General features: G+C 43.6%; 1 protein-coding gene across 14 annotated transcripts in view; it reads left to right on the top strand.

Annotated features, from left to right (window-relative positions):
- Positions 1–27,313, top strand: part of FRYL (FRY like transcription coactivator) — a 394,573-nt gene that overhangs the window by 269,648 nt on the left and 97,612 nt on the right. For all 14 annotated transcript variants that reach the window (XM_034771653.1, XM_034771656.1, XM_034771654.1 and 11 more), the window contains 5 exons: positions 6,307–6,566; positions 8,447–8,587; positions 12,144–12,312; positions 15,776–15,860; positions 17,881–17,993. In XM_034771653.1, the coding sequence (XP_034627544.1) occupies positions 6,307–6,566; positions 8,447–8,587; positions 12,144–12,312; positions 15,776–15,860; positions 17,881–17,993 (768 nt within the window). The remainder of the gene's footprint in view (positions 1–6,306; positions 6,567–8,446; positions 8,588–12,143; positions 12,313–15,775; positions 15,861–17,880; positions 17,994–27,313) is intronic.

Raw genomic sequence — 27,313 nt, forward strand, 5'->3', positions numbered from 1 at the left:
TTTTTAAAAACTGTTGCTGTGGGGTGGTCCACTTACAGAGGAGAGGAGTGATGATCTTCCCATACCTAGACGATTGTCTACTGAAAGGCACAACTCGGGAATAAGCGACACACATGATGTAGACAACCATCGAGCTGTTCCAGACACTAGGCTTGCAGATAAATATACAGAAATCTACACTGAACCCAGCAACAACTGGAATTCACTGGGCCTACCTCAACTCCACACAGCCCAGGGCACTGTTTCCCCATCACAGATTCATGACAATAACCAACCTCATCTCAACAGTCACTGGCAGCCCTAAAACGTCCTCCAAAACCTGCCTACAGCTATTAGGTCACATGGCAGCCATGACGTTCGTGGTGAGACATATGAGACTGCATAGGCGTTGCCTACAGGGCTGGCTGAGCCCTGAGTACACCGCCTGCAAACAGTCTAAACAAAAGAGTAACAGTACTCTCAAAGGTCGATGAAACCTGAAAACATCTGCACAGGGATTCCTTTCCAACAGGATCCTCAGTCACTAATAACCATGACCGACGCATCACTTATAAGCTGGGGAGCTCACTTGGACCAGTACACCATGTAAGGCTAATGGTCACCGATGGAAACTCAGCTCCACATCAATCTCCTGGAGCTCCAAGCGGTATACAATGCATGTAGGCACTTCCTCCCAATCATATGGAACAAATCAATCCGCATACTGACTGACAACGTAGTATGCATGTTCTGTATCAATCGTCAAGGAGGAGCTCACTCCCATTCACTCTGCATCAAGGCCCTGAAATTGTGGAACTAGTGCATTAACCACAATATAACCATCTTGGCATCTTACCTCCTGGGATGTCAGAATATGATGGTGGACACACTAAGCAGACACTTCTCTGAGGAACACAAATGGGAAATAAACTACAGTATCCTCCAATCAATATTCCAAAAATGGGGCTATTCATCTGTAGACCTGTTTGCATCAGCAACAAACCACAAGTGCCCACTTTTCTGCTCCAGCGTGGGACTAGCACCCAAGTCACTAGGGGATGCCTTTCTCATCTTGTGGGACACATTACTCATGTATGCATTCCCACCAATACCTCTAATCTCGTGAGTCAGTCACAAGATATGGACTGACAAGGCCCATATCATACTAATTGTTCCAACGTGGTCCAGACAGACTTGGTTCCCTTACTTGTTGCACCTGGCAGTGTGAGTGAGAAAGTTGTAGCGCTGTAAATTGCCAGTGTAGACAAGCCCTTACCGGGCTTTCTGCAACAAGACACACGACTCCAAAGCCCATACCATCCACAGTGGGGCACTGCTCTACAGACACCTGAAGTGGAGCACCCACAGGGACACTACTCAAAGAAGAAGAGGAAGTTACTCATCTTGTGCAGTAACGAGGGTTCTTCGAGATGTGTCCCCCTGTGGGTGCTCCACTACCCACCCTCCACCACTCTAGTTCGGAGTTCGTGCCTGCAATAGAGCTCTGCAATAGAGAAGGAACTGAACAGGTCAGGTCATACACACACTAAATGAGGTGCCAATGGTACCGCAAGATGACTACTGTGCACACGCGCCCCGACCAAGCACTACCACTGAAAATCTCTGATCTGTGGTGCAGGGACGCACCGACACCTAAAGTGGAGCACCTACAGGGACACACATGTCGAAGAACCCTCGTTACGCCAATGGTGACCTCAGCTCTGCGTCCATCAGCAAAAATTTAAGCTGACCTCACTGCGTTTCTAGGTTTAAAGTCTCTGTGAACGTAACCCTGAACCCTGACATGAGTTTCCCCAAGATACTTCAGGCAGCTGGAGTGTGGGTCATTCAGTGGTATTGGCGGCTTGCAAAATTGGCAGGGTTTAAACCCTGGTGACTGAGGCATGCCCCAGCAACAGTACCAGTACCCAGGAACAGGGACTGAAGTGTTTGAAAACACTTAAAAACAAAAAAATTATATCTATAACTAACCAAAACCAAACTACTAAAACAGGTACAAACTATATACAAATAAGAGGAAAAACTTGCACTAGCAAGGAATACATTCTAACAATTGTCATGAGCAGTGAGAAGGAGGGTCAAGGGTGGCGCAGCACCATCATGCAACAGAGGGCACATGAGCCACCCTGACCAGGTACCGCTAAGGGGAAAATCTCCAACAACTGTGCACTGAGTGTGCCCACAACTGAAGTAGAATGGATATGTGCAACACATTTGAAGCACAGTAGCTACGGAACAATTAGTAACTGTTTCTTTTTCAACTGATGGTTCTTGTCACCTCCTGAATGAAGTCCATGTCTCACTTATGGATGCAAAAACATCTTTGTGATGAGACAGAGTTCAAGATCTGTCAAACCGTGTGCTCCTGTATTGCTAAATGGGTGAGAAACTGGACTCTCTCTATCAGACTTGAAACAGCTACCGGCATTCCATATGTCCTGTCAGCGCCAAATCCCGAGCATGTAGTGGTTTGACTTTTTGGATATGTTAGTCATGCAATGATCTGGCATTCCTTCAGTTGTTCATTATATTAAAAAATGGTATTGTGTGCTTTTTGGCCATGTCAACAGGATGGACAAAAACATGCCAGCACACTGCTTTCAAAGTCTCCTCGACACATGAAGAGGTGCACACCTGATTCAACCTGGCACTGCCCACAAGGCTGCCTCAGAGATTCATGAATACACAGGATTGAGCCAGATCTGGAAATTTCGCTACCTGCATGCAATGCTGTCAACCGTGGTTGCTCTGGCTGGTGCAATGATCCTTAATAGACTCTGTGTTTGATGGGCACATTCCTTTGAAGGATTGAGGCCCTGTATAGTGTAGCATTGTTTATTTGTTTTTCTTATATTCTTAATATATTTTGGGCTACAGCTGAGGCTGGTAATGGAAGTGAGGAGGGTTCTGTTGCTAGATTTTTGTACAGAAGGGGTAGTTCTGCTTTTAATGGCTGAAATCATGAAGTTATAACCTACTCAGTAGAACCGTGTCCTGCAAAGATTTAAGCCTTGCTTGACTTTACACACTGCATTAAATACTGGTCATGCTGAAGTTAATTGTAATTTTGCCATTGACTTCTGTTGGGGTCAGAATTTCACCTTTTGACTTCAAGGACATGCATAAGTCTTTGCAGGATCGGGGCCTTATACAACTTTAAAGACACTTTAAGTAGTTTCTTTTAACCAGACAACTCTTGACATGATCCTTTTGCTTTATAACTGACTATCTTGTCTGTTAGGGCTGGTCCACACTAACCCCCCAGTTCGAACTAAGATACTCAACTTCAGCTATGTGAATAACGTAGCTGAAGTCCAAGTATCTTAGTTCGAACTACAAGGTACTTACCGCGGGTCCACACGTGGCAGGCAGGCTCCCCCATCGACTCTGCGTACGCCTCTCGTGGAGCAGGAGTACCGGTGTCGACGGCGAGCACTGCCGGGATCGATTTATCGCGTCTAGGCAAGACGCGATAAATCGATCCCAGAAGATCGATTGCTTACCGCCGAACCTGGAGGTAAGTATAGACGTACCCTTAGATTAGGGAATATGAAATATTTAACCCTAATACATTTGATTTTCTGTGTAAATGGTTTTTTAAACTGATACATAGTTAACTGTTTTTAATAAAGAGAGATTCCATGTATAGACTTCCTTCTTATAATTTGACAATTTAAGTTTTACTTAATATTAAATATGAATGTATCAGTTGATACTACCTGCACTTTCAGCATTCCAATTCTGCAATATAATTTTGTTCAGCAAAAGGGCTTATTCAATTGAAATCTGCATCCTTCATTTGGATTATGACGACAAATTTGTTCTCAATTAAATAAAAAATATCTTCAATAATAAGGCTGTCAAGTGATTAAAAAAATTAATCATGTGATTAATCGTACTGTTAAAGAATGAGGGTACCATTTATTTAAATATTTTTGATGTTTTCTCCATTTTCAAATATATTGATTTCAATTACCACACAAAATACAAAGTATACGGTGCTCAGTTTATATTATTATTTTTATTACAAATATTTGCACAGTTAAAAACAAAAGAAATATTTTTCAATTCAACTAATACAAATAATTTAGTTCACTCTCTTTATCATGAAAGTTGAACTTACAAATGTAGAATTATGTACCAAAAAAACCTGCATTCAAAAATAATTTTTTTTTTTAAACTTCAGAGCCTATATCTCCACTCAGTCCTACTTCTTGTTCGGCCAATCGCTCAGACAAACAAGTTTGTTTACATTTTCAGGAGATAATGCTCCTTGCTTCTTGTTTACAGTGTCACCTGAAAGTGACAATAGGTGTTGCATGGCATTGTTGTAGCCAGCGTAGCAAGATATTTACATGCCAGATGCGCTAAAGATTCATATGTCCCTTCATGCTTCAGCCACCATTCCAGAGGACATGCGTCTGTGCCAATGACAGGTTCTGCTTGATAACGATCCAAAGAAGTGCGGCCCGACACACATTCGTTTTCATCATGTGAGTCAGATGCCACCAGCAAAAAGTTGATTTTCTTTTTTGGTCGTTCTGTTCTGTAGTTTCTGCATCGGAGTGTTGCTCTTTTAAGGCTTCTGAAAGCATGCTCCACACCTCATCCCTCTCAGATTTTGGAAGGCACTTCAGATTCTTAAATCTTGGGTTGAGTGCTGTAGCTATCTTTAGATATCCCACATTGGTACCTTCTTTGCATTTTGTCAAATCTGCAGTGACAGTGTTCTTAAAATGAATAACGTGCTGGGTCATCATCTGAGACTGCTATAACAGATATATATGGCAGAATGGGGGTAAAACAGAGCAGGAAACATACAATTGTCCCCCAAGAAGCGCAGTCACAAATTTAATTAACACTTTTTTTTTTTTTAAACGAGCATTCTCAGCATTGAAGCATGTCCTCTGGAATGGTGGCCGAAGCTTGAATATGTTTAGCATATGTGGCATGGAAATACCTTGCAATGCCGGCTATAAAAGTGCCATGCAAATGCCTGTTCTCACTTTCAGGGTGACGTAAATAAGAAGTGGGCAGCATTATGTCCCAGTAACAGTGCGGACTCACCTCTGCGGTGCCTCCTGCTAGTCGTCTCCGGGAATTAGCTTGTTCCGGCTCCGGAGCACTCTGCAGGCCAGGGATCCACCTGTCCTCTGGCCCCCGCATCCCTCCCTGGACCCCGGTGCCCTTGTATCTGGGGTGCTGCCCCCTAGCCGTAACCCTTCAGCCTTAGGGTCTCCCCTCCCCGGGGAACCCCCACCCACTGTCCCCACCTTGCCTCAGTCGTAAGCTACTGCCAGTCATCAATTAGCCCCCGCTCCCTGGGGCAAACTGCAGTATAAGCCACTCATCATAGGCAAGGTTGGGTTTGGACCTGCTGTCTTGGCCTACCCCTGGGCTGCCCTTCTGCTAGGCTGCAGCCTGGAGCTTTCCAGGCTGGAGCTCCCCAGCTCCTCTGCCTTTCCCCAGCCCTGCTCCACTCATGTACCCAGTTTCTAGCTTCCTGCAGCCAGGCCCTTCCCTCTCTGAATGCAGAGAGAGACTGAGTCCTGGCTCCCAGCCTTTATAGGGCCAGCTGGGTCCTGATTGTGGCATGGCCCAGCTGCGGCTGCTTCCCCAATCAGTTCAGGTCTTTCTTTCACAGCCTGCCAGCCCTCTCCCAGGGCTAGTTCCAACCCTATCATGGCTGGAGCGGGTCAACACCCCGCTACAGTCCCGTAAATGTAAACAAACTTGTTTGTCTTAGCGATTGGTTGGACAAAGGAAGTAGGACTGAGTGGACTTGTAGGCTCTAAAGTTTTACATTGTTTTGGTTTTTTGAGTGCAGTTATGTAACAAATAAAAATCTACATTTGTAAGTTGCAGTTTCACCATAAAGAGATTGCATACAGTACTTGTATGAGGTGAATTGAAAAATATTTCTTTTTTATATAATTTTTTACAGTGCAAATATTTGTAATAAAAAATAATACGAAGTGAGCACTGTACACTTTGTATTCTGTGTTGTAATTGAAATCAATATATTTGAAAATGTAGAAAACATCCAAATATATTAAATAAATTTCAATTGGAATTCTATTGTTTAACAGTGTGATTAAAAATGTGATGAATCATGATTCATTTTTTTATCGCAATTAATTTTTTGAGTTAATTGCAAGAGTTAACTGTGATTAATTGATAGCCCTAATAATAGTATTAATTTATTCTTGTATGAAATACTAAAACTATAAATATACTACCACAGAAACTTTTCTAGTAATATTTATGGATTTGTATTTTATGTATGTATTTATTTTTGAATAACAGAGGTAAGCCAGAGAATTCAAACAGCACGCCCTGCTGGGAGACAGGTGATGCTGCACTATTTGCTACCATGGATGAATAATATTGAGTTGGTAGATTTGAAACCTTTGCCAACAATACGGCATCAAGATGAAGATGAAGAGGATTCTTTAAAAGACAGAGAAATTATGGTAAACAGCAGGCGCTGGCTACGAGGAGAAGGCTGGGGATCACCACAGGCTACTGCTATGGTTTTAAACAATCTGATGTATATGACAGCAAAGGTAAAACCAGTCTTTTGATATTTCTTGTTGTTTGATTCAGAGAACTGTTAAATCCAGAAAGAGAAGAGGTGCAGTATAGAGCTACTGATACCAATTAGTGAGCTTTTATTAGTAAGCTGTTTTAGGCAGTATGCAATTCTTCATTAGTATGGTTTGTCAGCTTATGCAAAAATTTTCAAAAGCCAGTTCTCCAAATTACTTGTGGATCTGGGAGCTACCAAATAGTTTAATGAACATTCTGGGTAATTTTAGGAGAAGCACATGGCATGCTATTGAGCCTATAAAATAATAACAGCTTATTTTTAATAAGAATGTCTTAATGATTACAGGCTTAAAATTGCTGTCCCATAATTTAGATATCTAGATAGATAACTCCCTTGTGTAACTTAAAAAAACAACAACCCAACAAACCTACCTAAAAACTAGTGGTGAGAGAACCTCAAAGGGATTGCTCAGATTGTGTGTGTCTTCTGTTTCTTTATTCTTCCTGGATAATTTGTTTGTCATTCTGTTTCTTCCTGCCTCCAAGTAAACAATAGGTTTTCTTTATGTTCTCTCTCCATTTAGTAAACTACATCTTTTTCCCTCCCTCCTTTTGTCCCCTTAGAAACCGAAGTTCTGAGAGTGATGTGGAAGGGTGGGATACGAGAGAGATGGTGGTGGTGTGGGCTAATCCTGTTGCTGGTAGCTGACGGAAAGCTGTCCACTTTCCTTGTCTCATTTATTTTCTGTATCACAGCAGAGAGAAAGGGAGGGAAAGGGTACCTTTGCTCCTCTGCCCAGTGGCTCTTAGAGGTGAAAGGCTGGCTTTTTAAATTAAAAAATTCAGGTAGTAAGTGGTTTCTGGGACATTGTGTAGGACTGTCAGTAGCTAGGATGCATTAGTAAAACCTCAGCAGTGGCAGCTAAATCTGGATAGCTGACAAGTATGCATTGCAAACTACAGTAAAAGCTTTGTTATCCAGCATGTTGGGGGAATGAGGGGTGCCGGTTAGTCAAAAATTCCAGTTAACTAAGTTATATTTACCAACTAAATACCAATTTTCAAAGAATTAGAATACAATAAAATGAAAAAAGTATAAAATAGTATACAGGTACTCACCAATCCAGTAGTACTGTATTGCAGAGTGGTTGCTTTCTTGAAGCACTTAGGTGTAAACCTACTGTATAGAAAACTTTTACCTGTAATCATATGACACTACATATCACTATGGGCAGTGCATGGCGTACACCCAGATCACTAAAAATACATTTAACAGTAAAACTATACTGAACATAATTTAATCTTTCTTTGATTCAGAAGGTACTTCCGGCTCTTGCAGTGCCTCAGGGTCATCATTATCAACGTCAATTATAACTGTAGATGTAGAAGGTGTAGGAGATTGGGCTGGATCTGTAATGACCCTGTGACTCACCTGGGAGCTGCTTTTTTGAATAAATCCCTGGTATCCGCTTGCTTAGTTGTTTTCTGCCTCTTCTGCATACAAGTAGAGTGTAGAATGTGCAATTGCATAACCAATTGGGCAACATACCAGTCTCGGTTACTAGATTGAAGATTTGTATTGGGAGAGAATAGAAATGCTGGATAATATAGCTTTCTGGTTGATAAAGTGCCGGATAACACAGCTTTTACTGTACATTGTTATTCTTTGCTCACTGTAGTGACCCTGAGAGAATTACTTGTATTTGAGGAATATATTAAAGAGGATGAGCATTCATAGAAGCTTCAGTGTATAGAAATAGATAAAACATAGTAGCTGATCATAAGAGTTTGTTTCCTTTTTCTCAAGCCTATTAAACTTATTCAGTAGAAAATCCTTGCTTGAAGTTATTTATATTATTGAACTTTACAAAAGGGCTATCTTAATTTTGTTTTCTAGTATGGTGATGAAGTGGCATGGTCAGAGATAGAGAATGTCTGGACTACTCTAGCAGACAGCTGGCCAAAGAATATGAAAATAATTTTGCACTTCTTGATCAGCATTTGTGGAGTGAATAGTGAACCCAGCCTCTTGCCTTATGTAAGTGCTTGATGCTACAGTCTTCCCTCACGTTCTTATTTCTTTAAAATGTTATTTTATGTGTTTAGCAACTCTTCATTAAAGACCACTAAATAGATGAATAGTAACATAAAGGGTCATGCTATCACATTCTAATACAGCATGAGGCCGATGTCATCCCATTGTGTCACAATGTGACAACTCAATGCTGTGACCAGTTCAAATTCAATTTCTCCTATTTTGCAGTCTCTGGCATTGACATGTATTTTCTATTTCAAATTATCTTCCAAAATGCAAATATTCTCCCAATGAGAAGACTTCCCCTTTCTGGTATGGTTGTATTTTTATAAATGAATTCCTCTATTCAGAAATGCATGATGATTTTTAATACTATGTTTCACTCCCTCTTTCTTCTCATATATTGTTACCGTATTCTATGTTCTTGCACCACCATATAGTTCTGTATCTTTAAAAGAAAACTCTATTTTGACTAGGGATTAAAAAGATAAGAAGTATTTCTCATGACTGATAAATTAATAAATGAATGATGGAATACTGCAAGGGCTGCCTGCAGACCTGTAGAATTGTGGAAACCTTCCAAGGGTGGAAGGGCATAGGAATTATTTGTGGGTGGAGACAAGGGGTTACAGGGTGAGCAGGCCAGTTTTACCAATGGATTTTGAGAGAAGAGCAGCACTGTTCGGTATTTTGTGGAGTAATCAATAACAAGGAATATGGTGCCAATAATTCCTTCCAACTTTTAATGAGGGAATTCCAGCTCAAACACCTCACATCACAACCCAGTATAATTTTATATACATGTTGAACCAAAGCGATGGCAAAATAACCCCCCATGGTACTCTGCATTAGAGAATCCGCAGAGCAATTGTTTGCCACTAACCTCTGAGTTCACACAGAAAAATCAAAATGGAGATACTGAGGAATGACTCCATCCAGTTTCCAGGATCTCTAGATGCCTCAAGATAAATTCAAGATCATTGTTATCTAGGGTTGCCAACTTTCTAATTGCAGAAAACTGAACACCCCTGCCTCGCCCCTTCTCTGAGGCCCTGCCCCCAACTCACTCCATCCCCCCTCCTTCCGTCGTTCACTCTCCCCTACCCTTACTCGATCATTTTCATCGGGCTGGGGAAGGAGGTTGGGTGCAGGAAGGGGTGAGGGCTCCAGCTGGGGTGCAGGCTCTGGGGTGGGTCCAGAAATGAGGTGTTCAGGGTGTGGGAGAGGGCTCTGGGCTGGGGCAAGGGTTTGGGGTGTGGGAGGGGGTGAGGGCTCTGGCTGGGGGTGCGGACTCTGGGGTGGGGCTAGGGATGAGGGGTTTGCGGTGGAGAAAGGGGCTCTGGGCTGCGGCCGAGAGGTTCGGAGTGCAGGGAGGGCTCCAGCTGGGGGTGTGGACTCTGGAGTGGGGCTGGGGATGAGGGATTTGGGATGTAGGAGGGGGCTCTGGGCTGGGGCAGGGTGTTGGGGTGCAGGAGATGGTATGGGATGTGGGCTCCGGGAGGGAGTTTGGCTGTTTGAGGGGGCTCAGGGCTGGGACTGGGGATTAGGGTGTGGGAGGGGATGCAGGGTGTGGGCTCCAGGAGAGAATTTGGATTTGGGAGGGGGCTGAGGGCTGGGGCAGGGAGTTGGGTTGCGAGAGGGTGTGAGGGATGCAGGCTCCGGGCTCCGGCGGCTCCCGGGAAGTGGACGGCATGTCCTTCCCGCTCCTAAGCGGGGGTCGGGGGGCAGAGGGCTCTGTGCACTGCCCCTGTCCATAGGTGCCTCCCCCGCAGCTCCCATTGGCCATGGTTCCCAGCCAATGGGAGCTGCGGAGCTCGTGCTCGGGGTGGGGGCAGTGTCTGGAGCCCCCGTGGCTGTCCCTATGCTTAGAAGCCGGAGGGACATGCTGGCTGCTTCCCGGGACCTGCATGGAGCCGGGTAGGAAGCCTGCCAGCCCCACACTAACCGGACTTTTAACAGCCTGGTCACCAGGGTCCCTTTTCAATCCAGTGTTCTGATCAAAAACCAGACACCTGGCTTCTCTAATGTTATCAGAGGTTGCTGAAAAGAGTAAAAGAATGAGCGATCATTTTATCCCTAACTAGAATAACTATTGACAGTCTTCTGTTTCTCAGCATTGAGTTCGAAGTACTTTTTTTCTTTATTTATTTCTTAAAGAATATAACTTACAATAATTTACTGAAATAAGACCTCATATAGATCCCACATTAACTTAACATGCAATTAATAATAAAATATTTCTTTTAATTAGTTGTTTAAGATCCTGTTAAAACATACGAAGGACTCAAATATCTTGAGATTTAAACATATGCTGTGTTGCAATATTAGCACTTGAACAAGAAAAGTGGTACAAATAATATAAGTAAAATAAAGTTCACACTGTATCATCATTAAAAGGACGTTGTATAGGGCAAAAGTATAGGTTTATTAAAACGTGATTTTACAAAACTTAATTGAAATGTGTTTCATTGTTTTTTTTAAAAGGTATTTCAATTAAATGATTATTTTTGTTTGGATTTAAATACGTCTCTGCAGCATACACAACAAACATGTGGCTGTAGTAATATAGGAGAATCAGAAAGTGAAACTGGATAAAAACAAAAGTGAAACTTTATAAGCTTGCATTTTCATTGTCCAATTTAAATTAAATGCAAAAAGTAAATAATTACAATCAATGATGAATATTAAAGTCTGTAAAAATTTAAATATTTGCATTTAAATATTAATAATCTAATGTGTTGTTTTTTTTATAACACTGGTAAGGAATTTTTTTATCTTCATGATATCTCAGTAAGGAATGCTATCTTTGTTTATATTTCTGATGTGACAGATCATAGAATCATAGAATATTAGGGTTGGAAGAGACCTCAGGAGGTCATCTAGTCCAATCCCCTGCTCAAAGCAGGACCAACACCAACTTAAATTATCCCAGCCAGGGCTTTGTCAAGCTAGGCCTTAAAAATCTCTAAGGATGGAGATTCCACCACTTCCCTAGGTAACCCATTCCAGTGCTTCACCACCTTTCTAGTGAAATAGTGTTTCTTAATATCCAACCTAAACCTACCCCACTGCAACTTGAGACCATTTCTTCTTGTTCTGTCATCTGCCATCACTGAGAACAGCCTAGATACTTATGTCATTATGATTTCTCTTAGAACTAGACTAGATTACATAAATCTTCATATGCAGTAAATAGTATAGGAGTACTTGTGGCACCTTAGAGACTAACAAATTTATTAGAGCATAAGCTTTCATGGACTACAGCCCACTTCTTCGGATGCATATGCATATGCATATCATTCTTCGGATGCATATGCATCCGAAGAAGTGGGCTGTAGTCCACGAAAGCTTATGCTCTAATAAATTTGTTAGTCTCTAAGGTGCCACAAGTACTCCTGTTCTTTTTGTGGATACAGACTAACACGGCTGCTACTCTGAAACCAGTAAATAGTATGTAGCTAAAGGCAAAGGATTGTGGTGTACAGTTCACCTCCTGTTTTTTCCTCATCTTTAAAAAACATAAATTCAATCTCTCAAATATTTCTGTTTTTAATGACAGGTGAAGAAGGTTATTGTTTACTTGGGTAGAGATAAAACAATGCAACTATTGGAAGAACTGGTGAGTGAACTACAGCTTACAGATCCAGTCAGCTCTGGAGTCACTCATATGGATAATCCACCATATTACCGCATCACTTCCAGTTACAAAATTCCTTCTGTCACTTCAGGTGAGAATTCGTTTGACTAGGCTATTACTGTGTTTTAGTTGTTATTTTCTATTGTTATGAGTTATTTGGAAAATTTAAATGCAGTACAGGCACAATAGATTTAATATAAACAAATAAAAAAGCTTTGTTTTTTTTTTAATTTTTGACTTATTGATACCATTAAATGTCAGATTTGCCATTCCTTGTACATACAGAGATCTCGCTAATATTAAAAAATACAAGACTGATCTTAAGTGATTACTGATTTTCACACAGATTCTCTTTGCGTGAACCTATGTGTATGTTTAGCCTTGTCTGCACTCAAAACTTGCACTGGTTTAACTAAAGTGAGTTTTTTAAATCGAGTTAGTTAAACTGTTGGGAATTCTTAAATCTATTTAAACAGGTTTATACTGATGTAGTGTAAATTGGTACTTACTGACATAAGCAAAATCTATATATGCCTGTGTAAACTCATTTAAGAGTGTCAAGATAGGAAATTGTGTCGATTTTAAAGAAATAATTAAAAATAATGTTCATTAAACTGGTGCAAGTTCTGTGTGTAAACAAAGGGCTTGGTTTCTACAAATTAAAAAAACAAACAAACCTGAAGACTTAAAAGGACACTTTATTTGCAATGTGCCTCAGTCCTGCAGCTTGCTGAGCCCTCAGGCTCTGATCCAGCAGAACACCTAAGCATCTTATTTTTAAACAAATAAATAGTCTCAATGACTTCATGTACTCTAAGTTAAGAACCTTGTAGGACTGAGCCCATGGATTGCCTGGCGTCCAGTTTTCAACTGGAACGCCCGGTCAAAAAGGGATCCTGGTGGCTCCAGTCAGCACAGCTGACCAGGCCTCTAAAAGTCCGGTTGGTCACAGTGTCCGGCTCCATGTGGCTCCCAGAAGTGGCTGGCATGTCCCTCCGGATCCTAGGCGCAGCGGCAGCCAGGGAGGCTCCACGTGCTGCCCCTGTCTGCAGCGCAGGTGCTGCCCCAAGCACCATCTCCACAGCTCTCATTGGCAGGGAACTGCAGCCAGTGGGAGATGTGGGGGTGGTGCCTGCAGACGGGAGCAGTGTGCAGAGCCCCCTGGCCATCCCTGCACTTAGGAGCCAGAGGGACATGCCTGAGGTAAGCGCTGCCCAGAGCCCATACCCCTCCCCCACTCCCACAACCGTACCCCAACCCTGAGCCCCCTCCCGCACCCAAACTCCCTCCCAGAGCCCGCACACCCTCCTGCACTCCAAACCCCTTGGCTCCGGCCTGGAACCCCCTTCTGTACCCCCAACCCCACCCTAGTACCTGTACCCCCAGCTGGAGCCCTCACTCCCTGCCACACCCCAACCTCCTGCCCCAACCCAGTGAAAATGAACAAGTAAGTGAAGTTGGGGGAGAGCGAGCAATGGAGGGAGGGGGGGGGATGGAATGAGTAGGGGTGGGGCCTCGGAGAAGGGGCGGGGCAAGGATGTTCGGTTTTCTGCAGTCAGAAAGTTGGCAACCGTACCCATTGATCTGTGGCAGATTCTCCTAGCTCTGGAACTGTGAAAGACAGCCATAAGGCTGCTTTCTGAAAACGCCCTCACCAGCTCTTTTGCATGGTGTAGGCTTAGGGCATGTCAGCATTGCTGTATCATGCGGTGCTGCAGAGTTTCTAGGCAGCACTGTGGCTAATTGGCAGCCTGGGAAGTCTGTTATAACACAAGCAGCCCCTCCTCCTGCTCCCCCCCCCCCCAAATTATGCCTGGGGCCTGTGCAGGCTCTGAACTGCCCAGGCCAGCCACCTTTGCTTCCCTCCCTTTGGGCTGCAAGTTCTGTGCTGTGCTTCTTAGAGTTGCAGCACAGGATCTATCCTTGTCTTCATGTCCATCTATAAAGCATCCCACTTACGTTAGCATTAAACAATAATAAATTATAAGCATTTGTGCAGTAAACTGTAAAAATGTGACGTGCAGGGGGAAGAAACACACTACAAAAATTCGAAGTGCTGATAAACTTCATTATAGGTGGAGTGGCAGAAGCACTTATATTAAAATTGTCTAACACTTTCTGTTACCGCCCACTATTTTATATATTGATTGCAAGTTGGCCTTAAAAAGAAATAGCTAATACTAGCTACAGTACAAAGATAGTATTTTTGCACTCTAATTTCTGGTTTGTTTACATTGTGAATTAACATATGTCAGACCCCCTAAAACCTACATTTTAGACCATTTCTGCATTTGTGGAGGCTACATGTAGCTACACGCTGCACTGAAAGGCGGGCTGTGTCCACATTCACTAGTGTATGGAGCTACACGCTGCAGTGAAAGACTCTGGAAGGGGGCAGCAGTGGGGAGCAGCTTCTCACTGCCAGAGCGTTTCATTGAAGCGAGAAAAGGCTCTGATGAGGAAACAGCAGGTAAAGGCTCTGGCAGCTCCCTGCTGCTTGAGCTTTACCTCTCGCTGCCTCCATCCTGCTAGAACATTTTGCTGTGGCGAGGAAAGACTCTGGCAGGGGGGAGCTGCCTGAGTCTTTTCCTGCTACAGTGAAAGGCTCTGGCAGCAGGGAGGCAGTGGACACTACACAGTTAAAAATAGTAGTGTAGTCATGGAGGAGTGTAGAGAGCTGTGTGGTGTATATACCCTAGGTTTCAGGCATCTAGGTCTTTCTACTCATCTAAGCTATGCCTCACCATCTACACTGCTCTTTATATCCATGCTGACCAGGTGTGCAGTGACTGTACTCTAAACACTGCCGTAAGTGTAGACATACCCTTAGAGATGTGTGGAGTGCAGCATATAGGAAAGGAAGAAATACATATCTAAAACCTTTTACAAAAGATTAACTTTCTACTAAATGCACATCATAAAGACTTGAACACAAATCCTTTATATACACAAACAAACTAAACATATTAGTAAATACTATTTCATAAGCATTAGTGACCTTACTATCAAAAACTTTCAGGATCTCTGTCATAGTGAAAATGTTTGTTTATAGCAGCCCATATTTTTAAATCTAAATTGTAACCATTGTTTTTTAAATTGATAGTCCTTAATTTATATTTGCACGTATTGTGACAAAGTGTGATGAACACTTAGGTAGTATCTACACCGCAATATAACACGCAAGGTGGGCCCAAGTCAGCTGACTTGGGCTTATGGGGCTATAAAATTATAGTGTAGATGTTCAGGGTTGGACTGGAGCCCTGAGACACCCAAGGAGTCCCAGAGCCTGGGCTCCAGCCATAGCACAAACATCTACACTGTTATGTTATAGCCCCACAGCCAGCCACCAACCCCTCCAGGCCCGAGTCAGCCGACCCAGGCCAACCGTGGGTGTCTTTTTGCGATATAAATGTATCCCTATGGCTCTTGTACAGTACTACTTTAGTACAAAGAAAATATAGATCCAGGATTTTCAGATAAATTCATACATTGCGTAAACTTTTCAATATTTTTACCTATCCTAAGTTATTTTTCTCTTTGTCCTTAATTTACAGGTACCACTTCCAGTAGCAATACAATGGTTGCTCCTACAGATGGCAATCTTGACAATAAGCATACAAAAGATAGTATTGAAGAGAAGTAAGTATCTCCTCAAAGAGCAACAGTACTGAGTTCTTGACTACTTATAACCAATGCAAATAACTACAGTCTGATCGATTTCTTAGTTTACACTATATTATTGTTGCAGCCAATCAGATTACATATTCAAATCTCTGTTTCCTGATTGATTTATTAGGAACCAACAATACATCTATTTCTTGATCTCTAATTTACTCTTCCAGATTTGTGGATCCTCCCTGTGTGGCCCTCCTATTTCAATCTATCTGAGCTATAAAAACAGACCTGCTATAGTATCAGCCCCATAGGATTTGTGGGGCTTTTTGTTTGTTCTTAAAGGTTTTCCTACATGGGGAAATTTACCAGCAGAACTTATATGTAAAGAATTTCTCCAGTATAACTCCCCATGTTGACACTGTTATTCCACTATAAAAGTGCCTTTTTCTGATTTAGTTTTTGTCACTTTGAAAACGGTATCAGCTAAAGCGGAAAAGGGCATTCTTACTCTGGAATAAGAGTGTCCATGCAGAGTTTTATACTGGTATTACTACATTCTTATCCTTATGCTGGTAAACTTTCCGAAGCAGACAAGTTCCATGTTATAACAAAACAAAACAAAATGTTAGGTCTAATGGACAGGACTTGTCTGGAGGGCAGTTTGCCTCGAGCCCCCTGTTTGAGAGGGTCCCCAAATAGAGTGGTGTTGCGACACCACACTCCAGGTCACAATGCTATTGAAGTTTTGCCCACCAACCCCTTGTCCCCAGTCATGACAGGAGGGGCAAGAGGGCCGCACCTGAGTGGTGCTGTGATCCCATCAGATCGTAACAACCAGAGCAGGGAGCTGGGTCAAGCCCTGTGAGACAGGAGCTGCTTTTACGGGGTGAATGTGGGACAGGCTCATTCTCCAACTGTCCCCCAGCCCTCCCCTCAGTGTTTGTTTTTGTATCCTTGGTAGGGGGCCTCAGTTTCAGATTTTGCCCTGGATCCCCAGAATCCTCTGTGTGGCTCTGCTAAAGGAGAGCTCTCCAGATATTTTTGTTGAAGGCATTCTGTGCAAGATTCTGAACTTTGCTTCTAAGAGATGTAACACAGAACTTGCAGCCCAGGAGGATGGGCAGCTCAAGTGGCTTTTAGCCAGCTTTGCATCTTCCCAGGCTTCAGCTATTCTTGGGGCTGGAGAGCACTCCAGCTAAGATAGACAGTGCTGGAGGCCTGTCTGAGTTCCAGCAATCTCTCTGGGCTGACTTCAGAGCTGCATCATTGTCCAGACTCTCTGCATGTGTGCATGCTTCAACCACATTCATAATACACACCTTTTACACCCAGGCTTGCAAGTGGGGTGGGAGGGTCTTTAGGAAGCAGCCATGTAGCTATCTTCCACGGTCCTTGTGCTAGGGGAATCCTGTACTGTTTGAAAAAGAGGTTTTTAAGGCTCATTTATGCTGCTCTGACCATTTTCTACAGCAAAAAGGGGCCAGAGTGGGGGTTGAGTATCTGTGAATATCTGTGTCAATTCATATATTGACTTTATGTTTTGGTGAATGATAAGATCAACTTGAGTGTAAGCTCCTTTGGGGTAAGAATCACTCTTATGTTTGTAAAATGCCTAACACACAAGCTCTTAATAATTATTCTGTTTCTTTTTGAGATAACTATTAACCTCAGTTTCAGTGAATATTTACCTCTCTATCATGTTTTACTACAAAATATTATGTACTGTGAATGTGTTATATAATATGTACATAAACATTGTATTCAGCTAGATATTAATGCAGGTGTTTTAAAGAAATAGATTGTCTCATTGAGATACCTGAAGTGGAAGTGATACATTGGAAAGTGCTCCTGACTGATTTAATAGAGGGTGATTGGTTAATTTAGATACCATATCACAAAACTTTATAATTGTCTTTGTAATATAAATTATTTTGCATAATACATAGTTACATTGAAAAGAAACCCTCGTGTAAAGCACTGAATTGCTATAACATTTTACCACAAAACACACCTGTTACTAACACTCATGTATTCATTTGTTCAGCTATGTGCATCTAGATATCTACAGTGGGTTGAATAGTAATTTGAACCGCCAACACCACAGGCTAGAATCTCGCTACAGCAGCAGCTCTGGAGGATCATACGAAGAGGAAAAAAGTAATATATTTTTTTAAAATATTTGAGTGAATATAGCCTAGAATTTTCACAAATATTAAAAATTGTTGGGTAAAGATTATAGGACAAATTCACATACATTCAGAGAGCGTGACCAGGGACTCTAGGGAACAAGAGATGAGGCAGGCTGCTTTCTCATGCATACAGCCCAAAAGAGCTTTCCCCCATCCTTTAGCCCTAATCTCCCAGTCCTAAGTTTGCTGCTGAAGTTGCAACTAATAGACACTCACTTTCCACAGCAGGATGCAGGACAGGATGGGGAACCAGACGTTGTAGTGCTTTCTTCTCCTCTTACTCTCCAAAGTGGGCTGTGATCAGCAGTTTTTGGTGTGTCCTCTTCCCAATTCCTCTCCACCTCCTTCTCAAATAGCCACCAATCAGCAAAGGAAGGTGTGGTATCCCAGTGACTTGAAGGCCACTCAGGTTTAAATGCAAACAAGAACAAACTTTATTCCAGGGCTCCTCCTGGCACCCCCTCAAGGTTTCTCTTCCTCGTGATGCTCCCTGGAGCCTTTCCTGTTCCTTTTCCTGGCTCTGCTTCCTGGTATCTTAAAGGAGCCATGCCCAATAAACAGCCATTCGCAAATACCACATTTTCCACCTCCAAACAGGTTTTTTTTGTACAACCATACAGTAACAAATTATACAGTTTAAACCTTCAAAATGCCAGTAATTCATTTGGATGTTACACCACAAAGACATTCAGCCAACACGGGGGCCCACAGGAGCGTAAAGGTCTATGCATCACTCTTGGGACACCAACAGCTGGCAGATGCAGGGTTGGAAGTGAAATTGGAGCCTCTGGGTTTGTCTTCACATACAGCATTGCAGTAGCATAGCTACACCAGTGCAGCTGCCTCACTGTAGCGTTTTAGTGAAGATGCTACTACAGTGATGGGAGAGCTTCTCCTGTTGGTATAATTAATTCACCTCCCTGAGAGGAGGTAGCTATGTTGAAGGGAGAAGCTCTCCTGTTGACATAGTGCTGTCTACTCTGGGAGTTAGTTCAGTATAACTACATTGCTCAGGGGTGTGGATTGCGTTACACAGTTATACTGATATAAATCTAGTGTAGACCTAGCCTGTGTTGGGGCAGGCAGTACCCCTTCAGCTGCAGATGGTGCAGTGGGGATTTCCACACCCCCTACCCTGTGATGGGCTCCTGTACATGCACTAAATTACTGATATACCAGTGGGACCCATCATGCAATTCGTGTGTTACCACTCCTAGACACTGCATAGCCTGCAACAGAATTGAAAGCTGTGATCCAAACTTGGACCCCCTGCATAGTCTGTGTACACATACCCATTGCCCCACCACCAGGGTCTTCACCCTAGCCCTCTGTGTGTCATCTGTGTAACCTTTGTAGCATGCCTGCTGCTTCTGTATGTGGTTGTGAACCTCCTGTGGATCTTTAAAATGGGGCTTAATAAGTAATGATAAGTACAGCTCTCACCCCAGCATCAGGAAAGGTGGGGACTGACTTACTGATCTCTGGGAAACAGCCCAGTAATGCTGTAATACTGGGTGGAGAGCTTGCAGAAAGGGAAAACCGTGGGTCAGATGAGCCCAAAATTCATTCTTCAACGTGAGATTAAATCTCTCTATACCCCCATTAGCCTGAGGGTGGTACCTGGGACTACAGATACACAAGATCTCTTTATCTGCTAGGAATTGAGTGAAACAAGGAGAAACAAACTGCAGTCTGTTATCAGTAATTATCATTCAGGGATAATCCCACCTAAAGAACCACTCCTCCAGCTGATCACAGACTACTTGTGATGGTACTAGGCTGCTAGCTGCTACCTCTGACCATTTGGAAAAAGATTCTAAGCTACTAATAGAAACCACTGATACTGTGGGGTGGGAATTATTTCTCCACATAAGGCTAGCTGTGGACTGTCACAGCCCAGGTGGCAGCAGGGTAGGAATCAGTGGTACACTGGCTTGCTTATAGGATTTACCACTAAGGCCAGGTCTACACTAACCCCCTAATTCGAACTAAGGTACGCAACTTCAGCTACGTGAATAACGTAGCTGAAGTTCGAAGTACCTTAGTTCGAACTTACCTTGGTCCACACTCGGCAGGCAGGCTCCCCCGTCGACTCCGCGGTACTCCTCTCACCGAGCTGGAGTACCGCAGTCGACGGCGAGCACTTCCGGGTTCGACTTATCGCGTCCAGACAAGATGCGATAAGTCGAACCCAGAAGTTAGTTCGGCGGCGAGCGATCGACCGGGTAAGTGTAGACTAGGGCTAAGTAAATGTGGTTCACAATTTCTGAACAACTCTTCAATGTGACTATCAATTCCTGATCACTATACCGCTGTGCAACACCTCTGCCTCATATGTACCATCCCAAGGTGCCTTTTGTGGGCAATGGCCAGCATTTCTGTCCGCATAGCCTCTGGAAATTCCACCTATGAGTCCCAAAGTAGATCTTGATCACCCCATGATGACAATTCAAGTCTCACATGAAAATAATCCCCTGATAATCTGAAATAGTTTTTGGCCAATCCTGAAAAACATATTTGAGAACTTTCTTGTAACTAGAGCTGTCCCTTGGGATGGTGAATCGGGGTGACCTCCCCGGACCCACGCTTTGGGGGGCCTTGCTCTTAGATAAAATTGTGAGGAGGCGGGTGGGGAGGGGAGGCGGGAGGCGGACAGGCAAGCGGGGTGAGGAAGTGAACAGGGAGGTGAGTGGCAGGTGGGTGGGTGGGCGAGGAGGAGCCCCCCTGCTAGAACCTCCCCTCTCCCCAGTGTCTCTTGACTGCCGGAGGGCTCCACTGATCAGCGCCTCCCCCTCCCTCTCAACACCTACCAACTACAGCAAATCAAATGTTTTGCGGTGTCAGGAGGCACTGGGGGGGGAGGGGAGAGGAGCAAGGGCACAGCATGCTCAGGGGATGGGGCGGAACTGTGTGGGAAGAGGCGGGGCGGGGGCAGAGTGGGGGTGGGAAGAAGCAGGGCAGGGTTGGCGGTTGGGGGAAGTGGTGGAGTGGGGGCGGGACTTGGGCAGAACCAGGGGGAGCACCCCCCATCAGATTAGAAACTCAGCACCTATGTCCCGGGCCCCGCACCACCCTAGGGACAGCCCTGCTTGTAACAGTACATCCTGGGGCAGTGTCTCTAACAATGATTTGGGAATGGCAAGAGAGAGATCAGTCAAGGCATTGTTATGCCCTTCCTGGCTCATAATTTCACTTTCTATGGATTTGACAGGTGATCATAAGTAGTCTTCCTTCTTTCTTTTTTGCAACAAAAAGGTTTAACATCCAAAGCAAAGTTGGTCACTTCTATAATGGCCTTGAGCTAGTGAGAAATCTCTGTGGCTACGACATCCTTTAACACCCAGGGAGGTCTGCAGAATGGCTGTATAATTGGGGAGGCCAGTGGATGATGCTCCACTGGCAACATCCGTATCCATGGATGATGCTCATAGCTATGGCAACATCTGTGTCCAGAAGAAACCTTGGGGAGTACATCTCTCCAGTCATCCTCCACAAGGCGGATTTCTGTGTTTTTTGAGTCTAATACTTTAAAGCCCAGTGCCCAGAACAGATCCAGCCCAAGAAGGTTGGCTTTAAAATGGAAATGCTCCCACTTCTTATTGACAATAAATCATGGGGAGAACCACCATCCTCAGCAAAGTGATTTTCACATTGTCATATCCAAATAGTGAGGACTGTACTGGCTGCAAGGTGAAATAGGCAAAATATCTATGATATATGGTGTAGTTTGAGTGAAACTCATACTCCAGTGCTCATGCTCAGCAGTATCTCCACATCCAGTAAATGGCAGAGGCAGCTTTTAAAACTGTCCCGGTTCCATGATCCCCTAAGGGATGCAATCTTCCTTCCTCCCCGGTCATCCATATAAGTGACGGCTAGTGTAGAACACCACCCTCTGGCAAAAAGGTTAAGTTTTCCACATTGTCGACCCATTTGTCCCTGAGCTGGACACTCCCAGTTACACAGTTACTTGAACCCTTGTCAGTATGCTGTACTGGGATAACTACAGTGGTGGATGCCCCCAAAGAAGAAGAACCTAGAGGAGTGTGGGTCTGGGAAAGGGAATGAGCCTCTTGAATTGCAAGTTCAAATTGATAGCCAGTCTCTACTGCTCGGTGAAGTGTCAGGGAATCTGTTTCCATAAGGAGGTGCTCCCATAAGTGTAGGTATGAAATCCGCTCCATAAACCAATCCCGAATTATCTCATCAGTTAGGGTTGCAAATTTGCATGTTAACTGCCACTTCCTGGAAGCTAGCTACAAACATAGCAGACTGATTCTGTGAAGAGTTTGACTGGCCACAGAAATTTAATACGATTGAGCATAGCATAGGATGTGGAGTGAAGGTGTGCTGCTAATGCCATTACTGCCTTCTGATACGATGTGTATGTCTCCAGAGTGAAGATCAGAAAGCTTTGGTACCTAGTGCATGGAGTAGAAATGCGAGTTTCAGGTGCTGCTTCCAGACCAACCACCATCAAGTACACTTTGAATGCTGCGATCCATCTGGTCCATAGCAAGGGTGGGTCCCCTAGTAGCATCAGAATTTGGGCAGGTATGGTCACAGAGGCTGGGGATTGTATGGTAGCTGGGAGCACAGTTGGTCCAACATCCCCATTGCCACTGTGGTCCCCAGTAACTTGGAAGACCACTCAGGTTTAAATACAAACAAGAACAAACTTTATTCCAGTGGTCTTGCTGGCACCCCTTCTAGGTTCACTTCCTCATGACCCCCACTTGGGTCCCTCCTGTTCCTACTCTTGGCTCCACTTCCTGATTCCTTAAAGGAGCCACACCTCATAAACAGCCATTCCCAAATACAACAGAAGGGACTTAATAGAGGTGAGAAGCCAAACTGGGGAGCAGTGAAAAAATCTGGAGCAGATTGCTATTGGAGAGAAAAAAAGAAGGAACATGGGATGAGTTGCGGGGGGGAAGAGGATGAATAGAAGTAAAAAAAAAACTGAAAATAAAAAGGAAAGGGAAAAATGTGAATTGAATACAGAGAGAGGGTTTCAGAGAAAAGTAGATGGAAACATTAATTGAAAATTGTAGAAAATTTAGACTGAGGAAAAACAAAGGCATGAAAAAATGTGAACATAAAAGCGAAGGAATGATAAAAGGAAAAAACATTAGGGATCTAGTATTGTTCATTTATCTATATATGTATTTATTTGTTTTAAAAGGTTGTTTTAATCATTGATTTAGATTTATGATAGGTTGGCTCTTTCCTGTTTAAAAAGCAGGAAAGGGATGAAAATCCCTTCTCCAAGCCCAGCCCCTTTGCATGCTTGCTATGGAGTGTGGGCACACCATCTGTGACTGATTTTATATCCCCCCAAAAGTAATGGTTTCTGCCCTGAAGTGCTTACTAATTTAAATAATTATGACAACATTACGGAAGACCAAACAGAGGCAGGAGATGGGTACGATGTGAACAAAGGTCACAAATTCAAAATCCTAAGCTATTTTAGGGGTACTGCATCCTTTTTGGCGGGGGGGGGGTGTAATATCTTTGGTTCCTACCTGTATTAAAAAGTGTTTCTTTCTGTTCACCAGCATTACTGAACCTTTCTGTGGGATAATTTTCTGTTTGATTACTGGACCTATGGCATCTTCAATCCTTACTTATTTGCCTATTGATTTAAAGTTTATGCATCATTTTATTAGATTCTTTAATTTTTGTCTGAAGTCCCTGCCCCGGCAAGGTATACTTTAACCCACAATCTCCCATCCTCCTTCAACAATAACCCCCTTTCCTCATCCTCCCTGCAAATGCCAACCCTGGCTATTTTGTGACTTCTCTGTACCCTGCCTATCCTTGCAAATCATAATGTTCATCTACTTCGTCATTTATCTCCCAGATCCTAAATTCAAATTGATCATCTACCAAAAACAGATGCTTCTTGGTACTGTGTGCAAATGATGGAGCAGCATTTTAATGTTCGTGGGTTTCATTTTGATTTCATCTGTGGCTATACCACTTTTAAACTACATAGCTCATTATGAATGTGTAGCAGGGTGCTGGTGCAAAAGCACCTAATTACCCCTGCTCAGCCAGCTCCAATCAAGAGAAATAGATTGGGGCTGGTGAAACAGACCTGATGCCTGGTCTGGGGATTGGCTCCACCGGCGGGCCTGACAAGTCAGCAGTTATAAGGGCTGGGAGCCAGAAGAAAAGCCCAGCCAGGGAAAGGTCAGGCTCCTACCTGTGAGCTGACTGCAGGAAAAGAGGGAACTAACCCTGTAAGCCTTGTATATAGCTCAACACTGGTGGTGGGAGAACTATGTGTGTGTAAATAAAGTCATGGGTGCTGCATAACTGGAAGTCTCTCTGCTTTATTGGGACAGCCAGCGGGCTCTGGAAGAGGGGCGTGACAGAGAACCTGTCACAGAATAGTAAACCAAGGGATATTTAATGTGCAGTTATTATTTTGTTGATGGAATGTGAATTAGAAGTTGAAAGCAATGAAGAAAAAACAGTATTTTAAAGGTAAAATTTAAGGAGTGCTTTGCTCATTGCCATACCTTATTTTCACTTTTTTTTTTTTTTTTTTTTTTAACTAAAAAGTAACCTGCCTACATTCACTGCATCAGTTGCAAAAACAACTGAGACTCTTGGAAGCAAGGGGGAAATTCAGCATACCTCACCACAGGTGCACAAGTTCCCAAATACCATAGAAATGGCAGGTTCCCACTGCAAACGTGTGGGCAGGGACCCAGAGAATATGCAGAACCACACTGCTCTGCCTGCCATGGAAGAGAAGAGAGCATTTGCATCTTGTTCGTGGAGTGATAGGAAAATGGCTAGCGGAACAGCAAAATGTGTGTATTCATTGGCTTAGTACAGGGTGCTCAGAAGGCTGGATCTGCCATTTATAGCTAATGGACTGTTGTAGTAGCGGAAATGATCGAGCTACCTCCACCTCACCTACAGTTAAGATACAGAGTTCCATCAAACCCAAGTCCTCAGGCTTCACTAATGGACATGATTTTTTCCTGCTTTTATCAGCCTTAATATCAGGACAGTTATTTTAGTGTGATTCAATGCTATGCTATCTTCACCACTGTCATATTCCTTCCAGCTTTCAGGTCTCCCAGAGACAGAATCTAAGTTACTGTTCTTCAAGTATGTGTCAAAGTGGATCCCACTGTAAATATACATGCAGCTCGTGCATGCAAGATCAGATTCTTTTAAATAGCAGTGTCCGTAGGGGCCATGCATGCATCCAGAGCAGCCATGACACTTCTTTAGTTCCCTCTTACGTTTGTGACAGCAAGATAAAACCTAGCGAACATCCAACCACTATTTTTCTTAGATACTTTAAAATGTTAAAAAGAAAGCTTCATCTTCACCTTCCCATTGAGTTGGACATTCAAAAGAGAAAAGAAGAAGGGGGGGGGGAAGAAACTGCCTGTGTTTCCTCTGTACAGTGGGGTGAAGTGTTATACTTTTGGCAAACTAAACCTTCAGGGTTCGTACCCTGCCCATCCTGTGACACACTGATCCCTATCTAGGATGGACACAGGTGATGTTTCTTTTACCCAGGGGAGAGCTACACCCTAGATAGGTGCTCTGTGTTCAAGTTCTTTTCCTTCAGGACCTGCAAATAATCCCAGAACTCTTGGCTTGAGGCATATCTGCTAGAGAAGTGCCTGCAGGTCTGTCCATACCCAAAGGTGACAGTCGCTAGCAGAGCAAGGGTGGAAAGCCAGCATCAGCCAACACTCCCTTGAGCACACATCATACCTGCAGATCAGGCAGTGGAAAGAAGGTGAAGAGAGCATTGGCAGAGCCAGCACCACTGACTTCAGTGACAACTACTTCATCATTGGCAAAGTCCTTAGCACCATAAACCTCAGATCAGACCAACTCAGTACCGATGGCCCTGGCATTTGCTTCAGCTGCCCCAGCATCAGCATCTGTGTCCACACATAGAAGTGATGCTCAATCATTGAGCTGGACAGAGCCCAAATATAGCTCCAAACATGAAGGGAAGTCCTAGAAGGATGTAACAAAACAACACTTCTCAAAGAACTCCTCCAAGTCCTCAATCAGACCAAGAATGGCACAGAGAATGAGACCCACTGCTAACCTTGGTGCTGACTTCCTGGGGGTATCCACAATGGAGTCTAGCAAGAACCCAAAATACATCTGGGAGGAATGTGTATCATTTCTGGAGACATTTTTCCTGTGTCTACTGGAATTGGCCCTGGAACCATATCACCCTACAGCACCACCATTTGAAGAGGGAGATATACTCCTCCTCACTGTCACCAGTGTACTTTTCTCTCCAGCATCAAACAAAGATCCCTCTCCTCTACCTTTAAAAATTGACCCCAAGAAAATTATTAGGGAGCCCTTATTCAGCCCTCCATCCCAGATGGGGAATGTGAGTGGCACTGGGCCGGCCCCAACCAAGCCAATACCCATATGGCACACCACCTTAGTTGAATTGGCCTTATAGGGGACTGTCATCTCACATGTCCAGAAGCAGATCCCCCTCTCATGCTTCCAGAAAAAGGAAGAGATCCCATGCCCTGGTGGCATCATTAGCCAGGCTGTCTACACTTGAACTGAACGTGATCAGCTAGGAGCAAGAAAAGGCAGAAGGACTACAGCAACCTCCATCTCCACCAAAAGAGTCATCCTCATCAACAGATGAAGTAGTGACATCAGCTGCCGCACTGGCAATTGATAACTTCAAAACTTTTCAGGACCTCTGGTCTCATATTGTGGAATCCACAGATGCTGATACTACATTTATACCAGAGAAGGCTCATTAACTCTTTTTGATATTTGAGTGCCACAACACCAGCCAGAATTTCCCTCCCCATTGAGAGGATCCTGGAACCCACCAAAGGATAGCGAGAAGCCCCAATAACTCTTCTTCCAATTTATAAATGAGTGGAGAAGAGATATCAGGTGCCTCCCAAAAGGCTTTGAATGCTTCTACACCCATCCAAACCCAGGGTCTCTGGTTGTTCAGCAGCTCAGGAAAAATCGAAGTCCACAAAAGGTGCACTTAAGAACAAAGATTCAAAAAAGTTGGACCTTTCTGGATGCAAGTCATATTCATCAACCTCAATGGAACTTCGAGTGGCCAACTACTTGTGACCTAAGAACCCCTCAATGCCAACTGCTAAGGAGGTTACAAGAATGTCCTGATACTAATATATACATTCTGGTTCACCAAAGAATATTGAGTGAGATCTTATATGAAAGCCAAGATATCGCTGGTCATTAATATTGTAAAATGTATGTACAGGTATTGAATAAAGAGTTATG

This window comes from Trachemys scripta, chromosome 5, assembly GCF_013100865.1.
Source record: "Trachemys scripta elegans isolate TJP31775 chromosome 5, CAS_Tse_1.0, whole genome shotgun sequence".
Taxonomy (NCBI): Eukaryota; Metazoa; Chordata; order Testudines; family Emydidae; genus Trachemys; species Trachemys scripta.